This window comes from Tachyglossus aculeatus, chromosome 6, assembly GCF_015852505.1.
Source record: "Tachyglossus aculeatus isolate mTacAcu1 chromosome 6, mTacAcu1.pri, whole genome shotgun sequence".
NCBI classification, from domain to species: domain Eukaryota; kingdom Metazoa; phylum Chordata; class Mammalia; order Monotremata; family Tachyglossidae; genus Tachyglossus; species Tachyglossus aculeatus.
Window position 1 is genome coordinate 36,052,623 of NC_052071.1, and position 16,744 is coordinate 36,069,366.

General features: G+C 54.5%; 1 protein-coding gene across 1 annotated transcript; it reads right to left on the bottom strand.

Moving 5' to 3' along the window:
- Positions 1–4,752: 4,752 nt before the first annotated feature.
- On the bottom strand, positions 4,753–14,763 carry WDR45 (WD repeat domain 45). The gene is made up of 10 exons (XM_038748041.1): positions 14,634–14,763; positions 14,415–14,489; positions 13,296–13,400; positions 13,107–13,212; positions 12,922–13,016; positions 12,730–12,809; positions 6,308–6,516; positions 5,601–5,702; positions 5,249–5,394; positions 4,753–5,150 (listed from the first exon to the last, which is right to left on the bottom strand). The coding sequence occupies exons 1-10, from the start codon at positions 14,680–14,682 to the stop codon at positions 5,041–5,043; spliced, it is 1,077 nt and encodes a 358-aa protein (XP_038603969.1). The 5' UTR covers positions 14,683–14,763; the 3' UTR covers positions 4,753–5,040.
- Positions 14,764–16,744: the final 1,981 nt, after the last annotated feature.

Below are 16,744 nucleotides of genomic sequence, written 5' to 3' on the forward strand. Positions count from 1 at the left end.
GAATTCTCTCCCGGTTCGACCCATCCGATTCAGCACGCCAACCTAGACCGGTGAGCACGCAATTTATTATCGAGCGCGTGGGAGCCACCAATAAATAGGGGGAAGCGGTGGAGACAAAGACGAGGGGTAGCAACCCCTATTCGGCTTTCTCCCCCAGCCCGCTCCCGTGCCACCGGGCGGGCAAGCGGCAACAGCGGAGGAGAAAAGCCAGGAGCTGAGCGACATGGAGACTGTGAGGAGGAGCCAGGCCAGGAAGAGGACGGGCAGGCTCCTCGGCTCCGGCCGGAGCTCTCTCCTTGGCATGCAGTGGCCCGGGAGCCGAGGACTAGGAGGTCAGTCTTGGGAACGGCCTGGAATTCCGGCAAGCCTGCTTTTAATGTGACTCGAGTCCTACCGCGTGTGCGTCCCTGCCGCTTTCGGTGGTGAGTCCTTCGTGCGCTCCATCAATATCCGCGTGTTTCCCCTCAGCAGCGAGTGACACCTGTCAGTGCCGGGACTGTGAGGGAGCACTGGGTGGCCAGAGTAATAATTGTACTCCTCCCCCTTTCCTTCCTTCTTCCTCCTCTCCCTTTCCTTCTCCTGCTCCCCCTTTCCTCCTCCTTTCCTTCCCCTCCTCCACCCCCTTTCTCAAATGGTGTACCTAAAGCCATGCATCTATTCAACTGTAGAGTCGGGGAAGGAGGGAGAGAAAGCAGAGCAGCCTAGTGGATAGAACACAGGCTTGGGAGTGAGAGGACCGGGGTTCTATTCCCAGGCTCTCCCACTTGCTTGCTGCATGAACCTGGGCAAGTCATTTCACTTCTCCGGGTCAGTTACCTCGTCTGTAAAACGAACATTAAGACTTGAGCCCATCCCGTTGTTGGGTTGAGACAGTCTCTCTATATTGCCGATTTGTACTTTCCAAGCGTTTAGTACAGTGCTCTGCACACAGTAAGCGCTCAATAAATACGATTGATTGAATTGATTGATTACTGCGGGAGATGGGACCCCGGGAAGCCTGGATTCTGAAGCAGCCTGCCAGCCCTCCTGTTCCGAGACTAGATCCGGGCCCGACACGGTTTGGTGGCGGGTGGGTTGGGGGGGTGTTGGGAGGGAGGTGGGGGAGAGACTGCGGCTAGTGGCCCCAGGAGGGTGGCGGCTAGCCCGCTGCACGCCGAAGGACACGGGATGGTCTAGGACCCCGCCTCCTGCTCCTGGCCCAAGGCTTCCAGCAGCAGCCCAGTGGGTGTCCTCTTCAGCCCGATGCTCTCCATCTTATTCTCGATTTTGTTCTTCAGGTTGCGCAGGCGCAGGGAAGCGTGGACCAGGATCACTGTGGTAAGGGAATGAAGGAGGGAAGGTCAGCGGGAGGAAGGAGGGAGGGAGGGAAGGAGGGAAAGAGGGAGGGTCAGTGGAAGGAAGGAGGGGGGAAATGAGGGAGGGTCAGCGGGAGGAAAGAGGGAAGGAAGAAAGGAGGGAGGGATGGATGAAAGGAGGGATGGTCAGCGGGAGGAAGGAGGGATGAAAGGAGGGAAGGAAGGATGGAGGGGAAGAAGGAGGGAGGGATGAGAAAGAGGGATGGTCAGCCGAGGGAAGGAGGGTGGAAAAAAGGGCGGGTCGGCAGGAGGGAGGAAGGAAGGAAGGAGGGAGGGGTGAGAAGAGATGGTCAGTGGGAGGAAGGGTGGAAAGAAGGGAGGGTCAGTGCGAGGGAGGATGGAAGGAGGGAGGATGAGAAGAGAGATGATCAGTGGAAGGAAGACGGAAAAGAGGTGGGGAAAGGGAGGGTCAGCGGGAGGAAGGAAGTAAGGAGGGCAGGAAGGAAAGGAAGGAGGGAGGGATGAAAAGAGGGAGGGTCAACGGGAGGAAGGAAGGGTCAGCAGAAGGAAGGAGGGAGGGATAAAAGAGGGTAAGCGGAAGGAGGTAAGGAGGGTGGAAGGAAGGAGGGAAGGTCAGTGGAAGGAAGGAGGGAAGGATGAGAAGAGGGGTGGGCAGCGGGAGGAAGGGGGAGGAAGGGTGGAAGGGAGGGTCAATGGGAGGAAGGAAGGAGGGGGGTCAGTGGGAAGAAGGGAAGGAAGGAGGGATGAAAAGGGAGGGTTGCAAGAAGGGTGGGTCAGTGGGAGGGAAGGAGGGAGGGCGGGAAGGAAGGAGGGAGGGAAGGAAAGAGGGAGGGAAGGAAAGAGGGAGGGAAGGAGGGAGAGGGATGAAAAGAGGGAGGGTCAGTGGAAGGAGGGTGGAAACGAATGGTCAGTGGGAGGGAGGGAGGAGGTAGGGAGGAAAGGAAGGATGGAGGGAGGGATGAAAAGAGGGAGGGTCAGTGGAAGGAGGGTGGAAATGGATTGTCAGTGGGAGGGAGGGAGGAGGTAAGGAGGAAAGGAAGGAGGAGGGAAGGAAAAAGGGAGGAAGGGCGGGAAGGAGGGAGGGAAGGAGGGAGGGAAAGAGGGAGGGATGAAAAGAGGGAGGGTCAGTGGAAGGAAGGAGGGAGGGAAGAATTAAAAGAGGGAGGGTCAGCGCTAGGAGGGAAGGAGGGTGGAAACGAGGGATGGTCAGTGGGAGGGAGGGAGGGAAGGAAGAAGGGAGGGAAGCAAGGAAGGAGAGAGGGAAGGAAGGAAGGAGGGAGGGAAGGAAGGAAGGAGGGAGGGTCAGCCAAAGGAGGGAGGGATGAATAGAGGGCGGGTGAGTGGGTGTGGCCGCTTGTGAGCCCACTGTTGGGTAGAGACCGTCTCTCTATGTTGCCAACTTGTCCTTCCCAAGCGCTTAGTACGGTGCTCTGCACACAGTAAGCGCTCGATAAATACGATTGAATGAATGATTGTGTGTCGGGCGGGCGGGCGGGCGGTTGTGGGGTCCCTCCCCGGCCCCGGGCGGTGAGGCAGCACGGGTCCCGCGACGCTGAGCAGGAAGACACCGAGGGCCCAGAGGCCGAGCAGGCCGGCACAGGCCGGCACCGCACCGGGAGACTACAACTCCCGACAGGCCCCGCGCCCCGGACGGACTGCAGCTCCCGCCAGGCCTTGCGCCCCTCGTTGCCGCGCGCGGACTACAGCTCCCGACAGGCCTTGCGCCCCCCGCTCATTCGTTCAATCGTATTTGCTGAGCGCCGACTGTGTGCAGAGCACTGGACTAAGCGCTTGGGAAGTCCAAGTCGGCAACACAGAGAGACGGGCCCTTTCATTCATTCAACTGTATTGATTGAGCGCTTGCTGCGTGCAGAGCACTGGACTAAGCGCTTGGGAAGTCCAAGTCGGCGACATAGAGGGACGGTGCCTACCTAACATAGGGCTCACAGTCTAGAGGGGGGAGACAGACTTCAAAACAAAACATATAAGCCAAATAGAATAAATCTGTACAAGTAAAATAAATAGGTAAAATAAATGCCACGCGCGGACTACAGCTCCCGACAGGCCTTGCGCCCCCCGCTCATTCGTTCAATCGTATTTGCTGAGCGCCGACTGCGTGCAGAGCACTGGACTAAGCGCTTGGGAAGTCCAAGTCGGCAACACAGAGAGACGGGCCCTTTCATTCATTCAACTGTATTGATTGAGCGCTTGCTGCGTGCAGAGCACTGGACTAAGCGCTTGGGAAGTCCAAGTCGGCAACATAGACGGTCCCTACCTAACATAGGGCTCACAGTCTAGAGGGGGGGAGACAGACAACAAAACAAAACATATAAAACAAAACATATAAGCCAAATAGAATAAGTATGTACAAGTAAAATAAATAAATAGGTAAAATAAATGCCACGCGCGGACTACAGCTCCCGGCAGGCCTTGCGCCCCCCCGTTTGCCGCGCGGGACTACAACTCCCGGCAGGCCTTGCGCCCTGCGGGCGGTGCGCGAGCACAAGGTGCCCCCTCACTCCCCCGAGGACGGAAGTGACGTAGAAGGCGGGGCGGGGCCTGAAATGCAAATGACCCAGGGGGCAACGGGCCCAAAGACAGGAATTAAAATCTGAGGAGGAGGGCGATAATTATCATAATAAGTTTTGGTATCTGTTAATGATAATAATAACGATGATGGCATTTATTAAGCGCTTACTATGTGCAAAGCACTGTTCTAAGCGCTGGGGAGGTTACCAGGTGATCAGGTTGTCCCACGGGGGGCTCACAGTCTTCATCCCCATTTGACAGATGAGGTCACTGAGGCCCGGAAATGTGAAGTGACTTGCCCAAAGTCACACAGCAGACATGTGGTGGAGCTGGGATTTGAACCCATGACCTCTGGCTCCAAAGTCCAGGCTCTTTCCACTGAGCCACGCTGCTTCTCTGGAACCCAGAGAACCCTTCTCTAGAACCCAGAAGGACCTGGGTTCTAATCCTGCCTCTGCCACCTGGCTGCTGTATGACCCTGGGCAAGTCACTTCATTGGGCCTCAGTTCCCTCTTCTGTAAAGTGGGATTAAGCCCATGAGCCCTACGTGGGACGTGGACTGTGTCAAACCTCATTAACTTCTACCTATCCTAGCACTTAGTACAGTCCTGGTACATCATCATCATCAATCGTATTTACTGAGCGCTTACTGTGTGCAGAGCACTGTACTAAGCGCTTGGGAAGTACAAAATTGGCAACATATAGAGACAGTCCCTACCCAACAGTGGGCTCACAGTCTAAAAGGGGGAGACAGAGAACAAAACCAAAGTGCTCAATGCAAACCATTCCCCATAACAGCAGCAGCAGGCAGGAGGGGAGGGCGACACCGCGAACACGGACTAAACCCCAGGGATGGCGTCAGACCCCCGGGAAGCATCCAAACCTAAAGAGAGACGGGCCACGCTCACTCGTTGACCTCTCTTTATTCTCCCTTTATATCACCTAAGGTTTCCATGGCAACAGGGCATCCCTAGACCAAAACTGCTGCTCAGGGGGAGAGAAGGGGCTGAGGAGGGGACCCCACAACCCCCTCCCGCCTTCGTCCTGTGAAACGGGGAGGAGGGAGCAGGGCCGGGCCCCCCCGCTGCCATCTTTACAGCTGTAGCGGATGGGAGGGAAGGAGAGAGGGATGAAGAAGCCCGACGTTTCTGCAGGTGGAGGCTCCCGGCTCCGCGGGCGGCCGAGGAGCCGGGACTCAGAAGTCATCGTCGTCGCAGATGTCCAGGTACACATCAAAGGCTTCGCGGTTACAGTTCCCATCCGGAGTGAAGACGTACTTGTGGAAGGTCCCGTCCACGCAGATGGCTGCGGAGCGGGCGGGCGGGATGAGGCCGAGAGGGAGCCCCGGGCGCCCGCCCAACCGCCACCCGCCCTCGGGGGCCCTCCGCCCGTCCCCCCCTCACCGATGACGGAGTTGACGTTCTTGGAGGTGTTCTTGCCGAAAGCACAGATGCAGGCCGACTCGGCAGGCACGGTGAAGCTGGCCAGGCTCCACTGGGAGTCCACGTACTGGCCGATCATAGGGCCCACCTTGCCCACGCGGGCCAACCTGGAGGGACGGACGGGGACACCGTGCCTGGGGCCGGGGGGGGAACTGGACCACCCGTCTGGAGGGACGGGGAGTTGGGGCGTCTGCCCGGAGGCCTCCTCCGCCCACCCTCCTTAGCCTGGGGGTGAAGAAGCAGGAGCAGAACCGGGGTCCTTGGGAGGTTGGAAAGAGAGGGATCGGGGATGGTGGGGATGGGGGAGACCTACGCGGAGCGACGATTGAGCTTCGTATCTTTGAGGGCGAAGATATGGACCGTGCCCTTGTCGCTGGAGGCGCACAGAAACGAGGAGTCGTGGCTGAAGTTAATGCTGTGGAGAAAGAAGGAAGGAAAGGCCGTCCTCCCGCGTGGAAGTGGGAAGAGACGCTTCCAGAGTAGAGGGGTGGAGAGAGCAGGGTCGATCTTGGAGCCCCACCTGGTCTGACGCCCCGAGAAGGCCCAGCTCCCTTTCTGAGCCGGGGAGGGAGGGGAAGCGTGAATGTTCTGCAGGGGGGCACGCGCTGGCGGCGATGGACCCCCCGCCCCGTCCCCAGCAGACATGTGCCCTCCGGCTCGTGGCCCGGCCCACGGTTTTGGCCATCTCATCGTGGGCCAGAGAGTGGGCTGCCCCCAACGAGGGAAGGGTAAAGGAGAGGAGGAGAGGGGAAGAAAGCCCGTTCCCGGCACCATGGGAGGATCAGGGATCTTTTAGACTGTGAGCCCACTGTTGGGTAGGGACTGTCTCTATATGTTACCAACTTGGACTTCCCAAGCGCTTAGTCCAGTGCTCTGCACACAGTAAACGCTCAATAAATACGATTGATCGATCAGGGCACACCACTATGTTGGTGCCCAGAGGCTCTCGGGGCTGGGGGCGGTCACCAGATGCCAGGCTCCCGCCGCCCACGCGGAGCAGGCCCGGCCCGGCGAACTCACCAGTACAGCGTGGCCGGGTCGGTGCCCCTCCGCAGTTCTACCAGCTTCTCCTTGGTCTGGGTGTCGAAGAGGCGGATGAGCGTCCCTTTCTGGGAGGCCGAGGCCACGACGGTGCCCTGCTGATTGAGCGAGATGCAGGCGATGTCGCTCTGATGGGCGTTGATGGTGAAGGGGGCGGACGAGGTCCCGGGCTTCGTGCTCGACAGGTCCTGCCCCGGGGAAAAGCCCGAGAGAACCGTCGGCCTCTCCAAGATTCCCAGCTCTCCTGCTGTCCCCAAACCCGGGCCTTAGGCCGGAATCCATCCACGGGCCCTCGGCTTCCCTCCCCAAGCCACAACCGTGTCGCGGAGGGACCTGTTGTCCCTCCCCGACTCGTAGGAGCGACGCCAGAGGCGAGGGTCTGACCAGCGCTATGACGCTCAATGATTCGCGCCAAATCCCGACTAAACTGCTTGTCTTGGGCGAGTCACTTTACTTCTCTGCCTCAGTTTCCTCCTCTGTAAAATGGGAATTGAACACCTGTTCTCCTTCCTACTTAGACCGTGAACCCCACGTGGGGCATGGACCCCTTCTAGACTGTGAGCCCACTGATGGGTAGGTACCGTCTCTATATGTTGCCAACTTGTACTTCCCAAGCACTTAGTCCAGTGCTCTGCACACAGTAAGCGCTCAATAAATATGATTGAAGGAATGAATGAATGACTCCCAAGCCCGTGCGCTTTCCATTGAGCCACGCTGCTTCTCTGTGGGGCATAGACTCGGTCCAATCCGAATATCTTGTAACTACCCTGGAGTTTAGGACAGTGCTTCACATGTAAGCGTTTAACAAGTACCGTAATTATTATTAATAATTAAATTGAGCTCTGAGATGGAGAGGCTACAGAGGCACTCCTCACTGCCACCATTTGGAGTAAAGGAAGGTGAGAGTGTGGTGTGTGCGGGTGAGCGTGCACATCCTGTACATAGTAATAATAATAATAATAATAATAATAATAATAATAATAATAGCATTTGTTAAGCGCTTACTATGTGCAAAACACTGTTCTAAGCGCTGGGGGGATACAAGGTGATCAGGTTGCCCCACGTGGGGCTCACAGTTATCATCCCCAGTTTACAGATGAGGTAACTGAGGCTCCGAGAAGTTAGTGACTTGCCCAAGGTCACACAGCAGACATGTGGGGGAGCCGGGATTCGAACCCATGACCTCTGACTCCAAAGCCCGTGCTCTTTCCACTGAGCCACGCTATAATAACCATGGCATTTGTTAAACACTTACTATGTGCCAAGCACAGTTCTAAGCACTGGGATAGATACAAGGTAATCAGGTTGTCCCGCGGGGGGCTCACAGTTTTAATCCCCATTTTCCAGATGAGGGAACTGAGGCTCAGAGAAGTGAAGTGACTTGCCCAAAGTCACACAGCCGAGAAGTGGCGGAACCGGGATTAGAACCCATGACCTCTGTCTCCCCCTTCTAGACTGTGAGCCCACTGTTGGGTCGGTACCGTCTCTATATGTTGCCAACTTGTACTTCCCAAGCGCTTAGTCCAGTGCTCTGCACACAGTAAGCGCTCAATAAATACGACTGAATGAATGACTGCCAAGCCCGTGCGCTTTCCATTGAGCCACGCTGCTTCTCTGTGGGGCACAGACTCGGTCCAATCCAAATATCTTGTAACTACCCTGGAGTTTAGGACAGTGCTTCGCAAGTAGTAAGTGTTTAACAAGTACCATAATTATTATTAATTAGTAAACTGAGGTCTGAGATGGGGAGGCCCCAGAGGCACGCCCCACTGCCACCATTTTGAGTAAAGGAAGGTGAGAGAGAGAGTCCTCTACATGGGGCGAAGCAGCTAATCCTAAAAAAGCTCCCGGGATAGACCGTGAGCCCGTTGTCGCGTAGGGACCATTTCTATATGATGCCGACTTATCATCATCATCATCAATTGTATTTATTGAGCGTTTACTGTGTGCAGAGCACTGTACTAAGCGCTTGGGAAGTCCAAGTTGGCCACATCTAGAGACGGTCCCTACCCAACAGCGGGCTCACAGTCTAGGAGGGGGAGATGGAGAACAAAACCAAACATACTAACAAAATAAAATAAATAGAACAGATATGTACAAGTAAAATAGAGTAACAAATATGTACAAACATATATACAGGTACCGTCTCTAGACGTTGCCAACTTGTCCTTCCCAAGCGCTTAGTACAGTGCTCTGCAAACGGTCAGCGCTCAATAAATACGACTGAATGAATGAATGAATGATGAAAACAGTCCTGACTCTCATGGAGCGGGAGGCAGAAAACCCTGGATTAGGGAGTTAGACTGTTTCACCTGGATCTGAGATCCCCCCCATCTTACCTCCTTCCCTTCCCCACAGCACCTGTATATATGTATATATGTTTGTACATATTTATTACTCTATTTATTTATTTATTTATTTTATTTGTACATATCTATTCTATTTATTTTATTTTGTTAGTATGTTTGGTTTTGTTCTCTGTCTCCCCCTTTTAGACTGTGAGCCCGCTGTTGGGTAGGGACTGTCTCTAGATGTTGCCAATTTGTACTTCCCAAGCGCTTAGTACAGTGCTCTGCACATAGTAAGCGCTCAATAAATATGATTGATGATGATGATGATGATCTGAGGCAGGCCCAGGACTGGCTGGCAAGACTGGAAGCCGAGGGCAGGCGCCAAACGCGGGGCCTCGGGAAGCCCGGGAGCCCCGAGAGTCCTGGGGTCTCAGCCCCAAGAGACAATGAGCTCTCAAAGCAGGCAGAAAAATGGGGTAATAATAATGGCATTTATTAAGCGCTTACTATGTGCAAAGCACCATTCTAAGCGCTGGGGAGGTGACAAGGTGATCAGGTTGTCCCACGGGGGGATCACAGTCTTCATCCTCCTTCTTCCTCCCTTCAAGGCCCTACTGAGAGCTCACCTCCTCCAGGAGGCCTTCCCAGACTGAGCCCCTTCCTTCCTCTCCCCGTCGTCCCCCTCTCCATCCCCCCCATCTTACCTCCTTCCCTTCCCCACAGCACCTGTATATATGTATATATGTTTGTACATATTTATTACTCTATTTTACTTGTACATATCTATTCTACTTATTTTATTTTGTTAGTATGTTTGGTTTTGTTCTCTGTCTCCCCCTTTTAGACTGTGAGCCCACTGTTGGGTAGGGACCGTCTCTAGATGTTGCCAACTTGGACTTCCCAAGCGCTTAGTACAGTGCTCTGCACACAGTAAGCGCTCAATAAATACGATTGATTGATTAATTTTGCAGATGAGGGAACTGAGGCCCAGAGAAGTGACGTGACTTGCCCCAAGTCACACAGCTGACAGTTGGCGGAGTCGGGATTGGAACCCATGACCTCGGACTCCAAAGCCCGGGCTCTTTCCACTGAGCCACGCTGCTTCTCAATAAGAGATGGAGAGGGCAAGCGGGAGGGTGCCGGGCCAGAGGACAGAGTCAGGGACAACTTCTAGCAGGCTCACCAGCAGCCCTCTAGCATACCGCTGCTCTGCCCTTTATCCCCCCGACTCTGCCCAGAATCAATCAATCAATCAATCGTATTTATTGAGCGCTTACTGTGAGCAGAGCACTGTACTAAGCGCTTGGGAAGTACAAGTTGGCAACATATGGAGACAGTCCCTACCCAACAGCGGGCTCACAGTCCAGAACAAAAGAGGCCATTCTGCCCTGCCTAAGCTCTAACAATAACCACCGTACTCATTAGGTGCCTACTATGGGCTAAACGCTGCACTGAGCGCTGCGATAGATATAAGAAGGCCTCCAGGAGGCCTTCCCAGACTGAGCCCCTTCCTTCTTCTCCCCCTCGTCCCCCTCTCCATCCCCCCCATCTTACCTCCTTCCCTTCCCCACAGCACCTGTATAGATGTATATATTTTTGTACATATTTATTACTCTATTTATTTATTTATTTTACTTGTCCATATCTATTCTATTTATTTTATTTTGTTAGTATGTTTGGTTTTGTGCTCTGTCTCCCCCTTTTAGACTGTGAGCCCACTGCTGGGTAGGGACTGTCTCTATATGTTACCAACTTGTACTTCCCAAGCGCTTAGTACAGTGCTCTGCACACAGTAAGCGCTCAATAAATACGATTGATTGATGATGATGATGATAAGACAATTAGGTCAGACACAATACCTGTCCCCCCCCACGAGTCTCACCGGGATCCATCCCACAGATCTTCCTTCTCAACATAAACCAAATCAATCCGTGGTATTTCTTGAGCGCTTCCTGGGTGCAGTGCACTGTACTAAGCGCTTGGGAAAGTACGCTATAACAGAGTTAGTCGATGAGCTCCCTGCCCACAAGGAGCTTACAGACTACAGGGGGAGATTGTCTAAAAAGTCTATTATTAGAGCCCCAGACTCACACCCTTTCCAATCAATCAATCGTATTTATTGAGCGCTTACTGTGTGCAGAGTACTGTACTAAGCGCTTAACAGCCCCAGACTCACACCCTTTCCCCAGGGCTGCAAACTGAAGGGAAAATACCCTAGAAACAACTTTACAAACCCCTGGAGCAGAAAACACTCATCTTTGCCAGCTGGTGGCTGTTTCCTGGGCAACAGACGGTCTGGGATGCGGGTGAAACTTTAGTCATGGAATTTTTTTATAATAATAATAATAATAATAATAATAACAATTTGTTAAGTGCTTGCTGTGTATCGAACACTGTTCTAAACACTGGGGTAGTTACAAGATAATCAGGTCCCTCATGGGACTCACGGTTTAAGTAGGGGGGAGAACAGGAATTGGGGCCCTATTCTGCAGGTAGGGAACTGAGGCTCAGAGAAGTGACTTGCCCAAGGTCACACAGCAGACAAGAGGCGCAGCCGGGATTAGAACCCAGGTCCTCTGACTCCCATGCCCGGGCTCTTTCCACTAAGCCCAGCTGTTTCCCAATTTGCCAGTCAATCATAAGGCGCTTACTCCCAGTCGATCAACGGTATTTATTGAGCACTTATACAATCATCAGTCGTATTTATTGAGCACTTACTGTGTGCAGAGCACTGTACTAAGCGCTTGGGAGAGTACGACAGAGTTGGGAAGACGTGTTCCCTGCCCACATGGAGCAGTTCTCTGGGCCTCAGTTACCTCATCTGTAAAAGGGGATTAAGACAGTGAGCCCTATGTGGGACAGGGACTGTGTCCAACCCAATCACCTCATAGCTACCCCAGCACTTAGTACGGTGCGTGGCATGTAGTAAGCACTCAACAAGTAATGCAATTATTCAATCAATCAATCAATCATATTTATTGAGTGCTTACTGTGTGCAGAGCACTGTACTAAGCACTTGGGAAGTACAAGTTGGCAACATATAGAGACAGTCCCTACCCAGCAGTGGGCTCACAGTCTAAAAGAGTGGGCTCACAGTCTAAAAGACTAATAATAATAATAATTATTATTATTTCAACCCCCACACTGCCAAAGGGGGTTTAACCAGAGTTATGCGCTTCCTCCTGAGAGCTCACCTCCTCCAGGAGGCCTTCCCAGATGGAGCCCCCTTTTTCCTCTCCTCCTCCCCATCAATCAATCAATCAATTGTATTTATTGAGCGCTTACTGTGTGCAGAGCACTGTACTAAGTGCTTGGGAAGTACAAGTTGGCAACATATAGAGACGGTCCCTACCCAACAGTGGGCTCACAGTCTAGAAGGGGGAGACAGACAACAAAACCATACATACCAACAAAATAAAATAAATAGAATAGATATGTACAAGATAAATAGAGTAATAAATATGTACAAACATATATACATATATACAGGTGCTGTGGGGAAGGGAAGGAGGTAAGGTCGGGGGGATGGAAAGGGGGACGAGGGGGAGAGGATCTAACTCCTTCCCCTCCCCACAGCAGTTTGTACAGCTTTATTACTCTATTTATTTTACTTGTACATATTTACTATTCTATTTATGTTGTTAATGATGTGCACACAGTAAGCGCTCAATAAATACGATCGATTGATTGATATAGCTTTAATTCAGTTTGTTCTGACGATTTTGACACCTGCCCACATGTTTTGTTTTGTGTCTGTCTCCCCCTTCTAGACCATGAGCCCATCTTTGGGTAGGGACCGTCTTTCTGTGTGGTCGACTTGTCCTTCCCAAGTGCTTAGGGCAGTGCTCTGCACACAGCAAGCACTCAATAAATACGATCGATTGATTGATATAGCTTTAATTTTCAATTTGTTCTGACGACTTTGACACCTGCCCACATGTTTTGTTTTGCGTCTGTCTCCCCCTTCTAGACCGTGAGCCCATCTTTGGGTAGGGACCGTCTCTCTGCGTGGTCGACTTGTGCTTCCCAGGCGCTCAGGACAGCGCTCTGCACATAGTAAGCGCTCAATAAATACGATTGATGAATGATAGAAGAGGAGTCGCCACTCACCACCAGCTGCAAGCTGCCGCACTTGTGACCCGGAAAGACGAGCAGCTGCTTCTCCAGGCTGGGGCAGAGATCGCAGAGCCCTGGGACGACAGAGAGGTGAGACTTCGACGCCACTCCCTCACGGGACGAGGAGGGGACGCCGGGGGCTGTAGTGGACGGGTGGGCGGGCGGGCGAGATGGGGGCACTCACACCTTTGGGGTTATCTCTTGTGTCAAACTCAAAGAGCTTGCTGGGGTTGTCGGGGAAGGAGTAGACGTAGATGCGATTCCTCAGCACGATGACAATCCTGAGGAGGAGATTGGGGAGGTGAAGGAGGCCGTCGGCGGCCCACCGCCCGGCCCTCCCCGCCCGCCCGCCCGCCCGCCCCGGGCCTTACTTGTCGTGCCGCATGCGGACGGCCAGGGCGGGCTTCGTGAAGGTGAACTCCAGCACCAGTTTGTCCTTGCCGTCCTTCCCCTCCCGGGCGTCGTCCCAGATCAGCACTGGCCACAGAGGGCGGCGGGTCATCGGGGGGCGAGCCCGGGGGGCGGCAAGACCCGAGGGACCCCCGGGGCCCGGGCCCTACCTGAGATCTCCGAGAACTTGGGGTTGCTGCCGCCGCCCACGAGAGCCAACAGGTTGGAACGGTGTAACATCTCCACCAGCCCCACGCTGCCGGCCTGCTCGTGGTCTGCGGGGGAAGGGGCTCGCGTCAGCCGGGGGACGGACACCCCCTCGTCCGGACTCTCCCTGACCGGCACGCTCCGCTGGTTGGGGGCGAGAGGGGGAGGGGATCTGCCTCCCTTGCCCAAGTGGTCCTGCTCCTCCTCACCCAGGTGGCCCTGCACCCCCCTCACCCAGGTGACCCTGCCTCCCCCTCACCCAGGTGACCCTGTCTCCTCCTCACCCAGGTGGCCTTGCCTCCCCCTCACCCAGGTGGCCCTGCCTCCCCCTCACCCAGGTGGTCTTATCCCCCACCCACCCAGGTGGTCCTGCCCCCTTCACTCAGGTGGCCCTGCCTCCCCCTCATCCAGGTGGCCCCGTCTCCCCTTCACTCAGGTGGCCCCATCCCCTCCTCACCCAGGTGGCCCTACCTCCCCCTCACCCAGGTGGCCCTGCACCCCCCTCATCCAGGTGGCCCTGTCTCCCCCTTACCCAGGTGGCCCTGCCTCCCCCTTACCCAGGTGGCCCTGCACCCCCCTCACCCAGGTGGCCCTATCTCCCCTTCCCTCAGGTGGCCCTGCCTCCCCCTCACCAGGTGTCCCTGTCCTCTCCACCCAGGTGGTCCTGCCCCCCCCTTCACCCAGGTGGCCCTGCGCCCCCCTCACCCACGTGGTCCTGCCCCTCCCCAACCAGGTGGCCCTATCCTCCTCCTCACCCAGGTGGCCCTGCCCCTCCCCAACCAGGTGGCCCTATCCCCCCCCCCCACCCAGGTGGCCCTGTCCCCTCACCCAGGTGGCCCTGTCATCTCCCCTTCCCTCAGGTGGCCCTGCCTCCCCCTCACCAGGTGGCCCTGTCCCCTCCACCCAGGTGGCCCTGCCTCCCCCCCCTCACCCAGGTGGCCCTGTCCCCCCCCTCCCCCCCAGGTAGCCCTATCTCCCCTTCACTCAGGTGGCCCCACCTCTCTCACCCAGGTGGCCCTGTCTCCCCCTCACCCAGGTGGCCCTGCCCCTCTCACCCAGGTGGCCCTGTCCCCCCCCCTCACCCAGGTGGCCCTTCTCCATGAGCGGTTCCACGTTGTATATGCGGACTCCGGTCTCCATGGCGCAGCAGAAGCAGCCTGGGGGGGAGGAGGAGGGGGAGGAGGGGGAGGAGGAGGAGGGCAGTGAGCAGGGGGAGCAGAGGGGACAGGGGGCAGGGGACAGGGGACAGGGGACAGGGGGCAGGGGCCTCCCACCCCCCCCACCCCCCGTCCCCGTCTCACTCTGGTCCTGGTTGAAGCGCAGGCTGGTGACGCCGCGCTGCTGGGCCATGGTGGCCCGGCCTGGCCGGAGGATGGTAGCCCAGCCCAGCCCTAAGGATGCCCAGGGACTCACTGCTCCCCTCCCATGTTTACGTCCCGCTCCGCCGCCAGGGGGCGGTGCCGAGGACCGGACATGACGTCAGCACGCCCCGCCCCCTCCCCTCCCCGCCGCGCGCGCCAACGGGCGCCCCCTACCGCACAGCTCGGGGAGCGGCCCGCCGGGGCCCTGCGAGCCCTCCGAGCCCTCATTCATTCAATCGTATTTAATAATAATGATGGCATTTATTAAGCGCTTACTATGTGCAAAGCACTGTTCTAAGCGGTGGGTATTTATTCATTCACTCATTTTCACTCAATCGCATTTATCGAGCGCTGGCTGGCTGCAGAGCGCTGGACTAAGCCCCTGGGAAGTCCAAGTGGGCAACATCGAGAGACGGTCCCTACCCAACAGCGGGTTCACAGTCTAGAAGGGGGAGACAGACAATAAAACCAAACATATTCACAAAATAAAATAAATAGAATAGAATAGAAAATAATAAAATGATAGAATAGATATGTACAAGTAAAATAAATAAATAGAGTAATAAATATGTACAAACATATATACATATATATCATTCATTCATTCAATCGTATTCATTTTCATTCAATCGTATTTATTGAGCGCTTACTGTGTGCAGAGCACTGGACTAAGTGCTTGGGAAAGACAACTTGACAACATAGGGAGACGGTCCCTACCCAACAGCAGGCTCACAGTCTAGAAGGGGGAGACAGACAACAAAACAAAACATATTCACAAAATAAAATAAATAGAATATACACAAATAAGATAGAGTAATAAATTCATTCATTCATTCAATCGTATTTATTGAGCGCTTGCTGTGTGCAGAGCACTGGACTAAGCACTTGGGAAGGACAAGTTGGCAACATAGAGAGATGGTCCCTACCCAACAGCAGGCTCACAGTCTAGAAGGGGGAGACGGGCAACAAAACAAAACATATTCACAAAATAAAATAAATAGAATAAATATGCACAAATAAAATAGAGTAATAAATTCATTCATTCAATCGTATTTATCGAGCGCTTACTGTGTGCAGAGCACTGGACTAAGCGCTTGGGAAGTCCAAGTTGGCAACATATAGAGACGGTCCCTACCCAACAGCGGGCTCACACAAACATATACATATATCCAGGTGCTGTGGGGAAGGGAAGGAGGTAAGGGGGGGGGATGGAGAGGGAGAGGAGGGGGAGAGGAAGGAGGGGGTTCAGTGTGGGAAGGCCTCCTGGAGGAGGTGAGCTCTCAGTAGGGCCTTGAAGGGAGGAAGAGAGCTCCCTCGGAGGAGGGAGCAGGAAGAGGGTGGAACCTGTCTCTGCTGGGTGACTTTGGGCCAGTCACTTCACTTCTCTGGGCCTCAGTTCCGTGGCTCAGTGGAAAGAGCCCAGACTTGGGGGAGTCCGAGGTCATGGGTTCAAATCCCGACTCCGCCAATTGTCAGCTGGGTGACTTTGGGCGAGTCACTTCACTTCTCTGGGCCACAGTTCCCTCATCTGGAAAATGGGGCTGAAGACTGTGAGCCCCACAAGGGACAGCCTGATTACCTTGTAATATAATAATAATGACATTTATTAAGCTCTTACTATGTGCAAAGCACTGTTCGAAGCGCTGGGGAGGTTACCAGGTGATCAGGTTGCCCTACGGAGGGCTCACAGTCTTAATCCCCATTTTACAGATGAGGTAACAGGCACGACAACATCATCTTGTTGGGGTTGTAACCTTCCCAGCACTTAGAACAGTGCTTTGCACATGGTAAGTGCTTAATAAATGCCGTTATTATTGTTATTATTCAGTCATTCACTCCATCACATTTATTGAGCACTTACTGTGTGCAGAGCACTGTACTAAGCGCTTGGGAAGTACAAGTCAGCAACATCTAGAGACGGTCCCTACCCAACAACGGGCTCACAGTGTAGAAGCGGGGAGGCAGACAACAAATTGTGTAGTAGTAGTAATAGTAGTACATTGAAGCAGCATGGCTCAGTGGAAAGAGCCCGGGCTTTGGAGTCCGAGGTC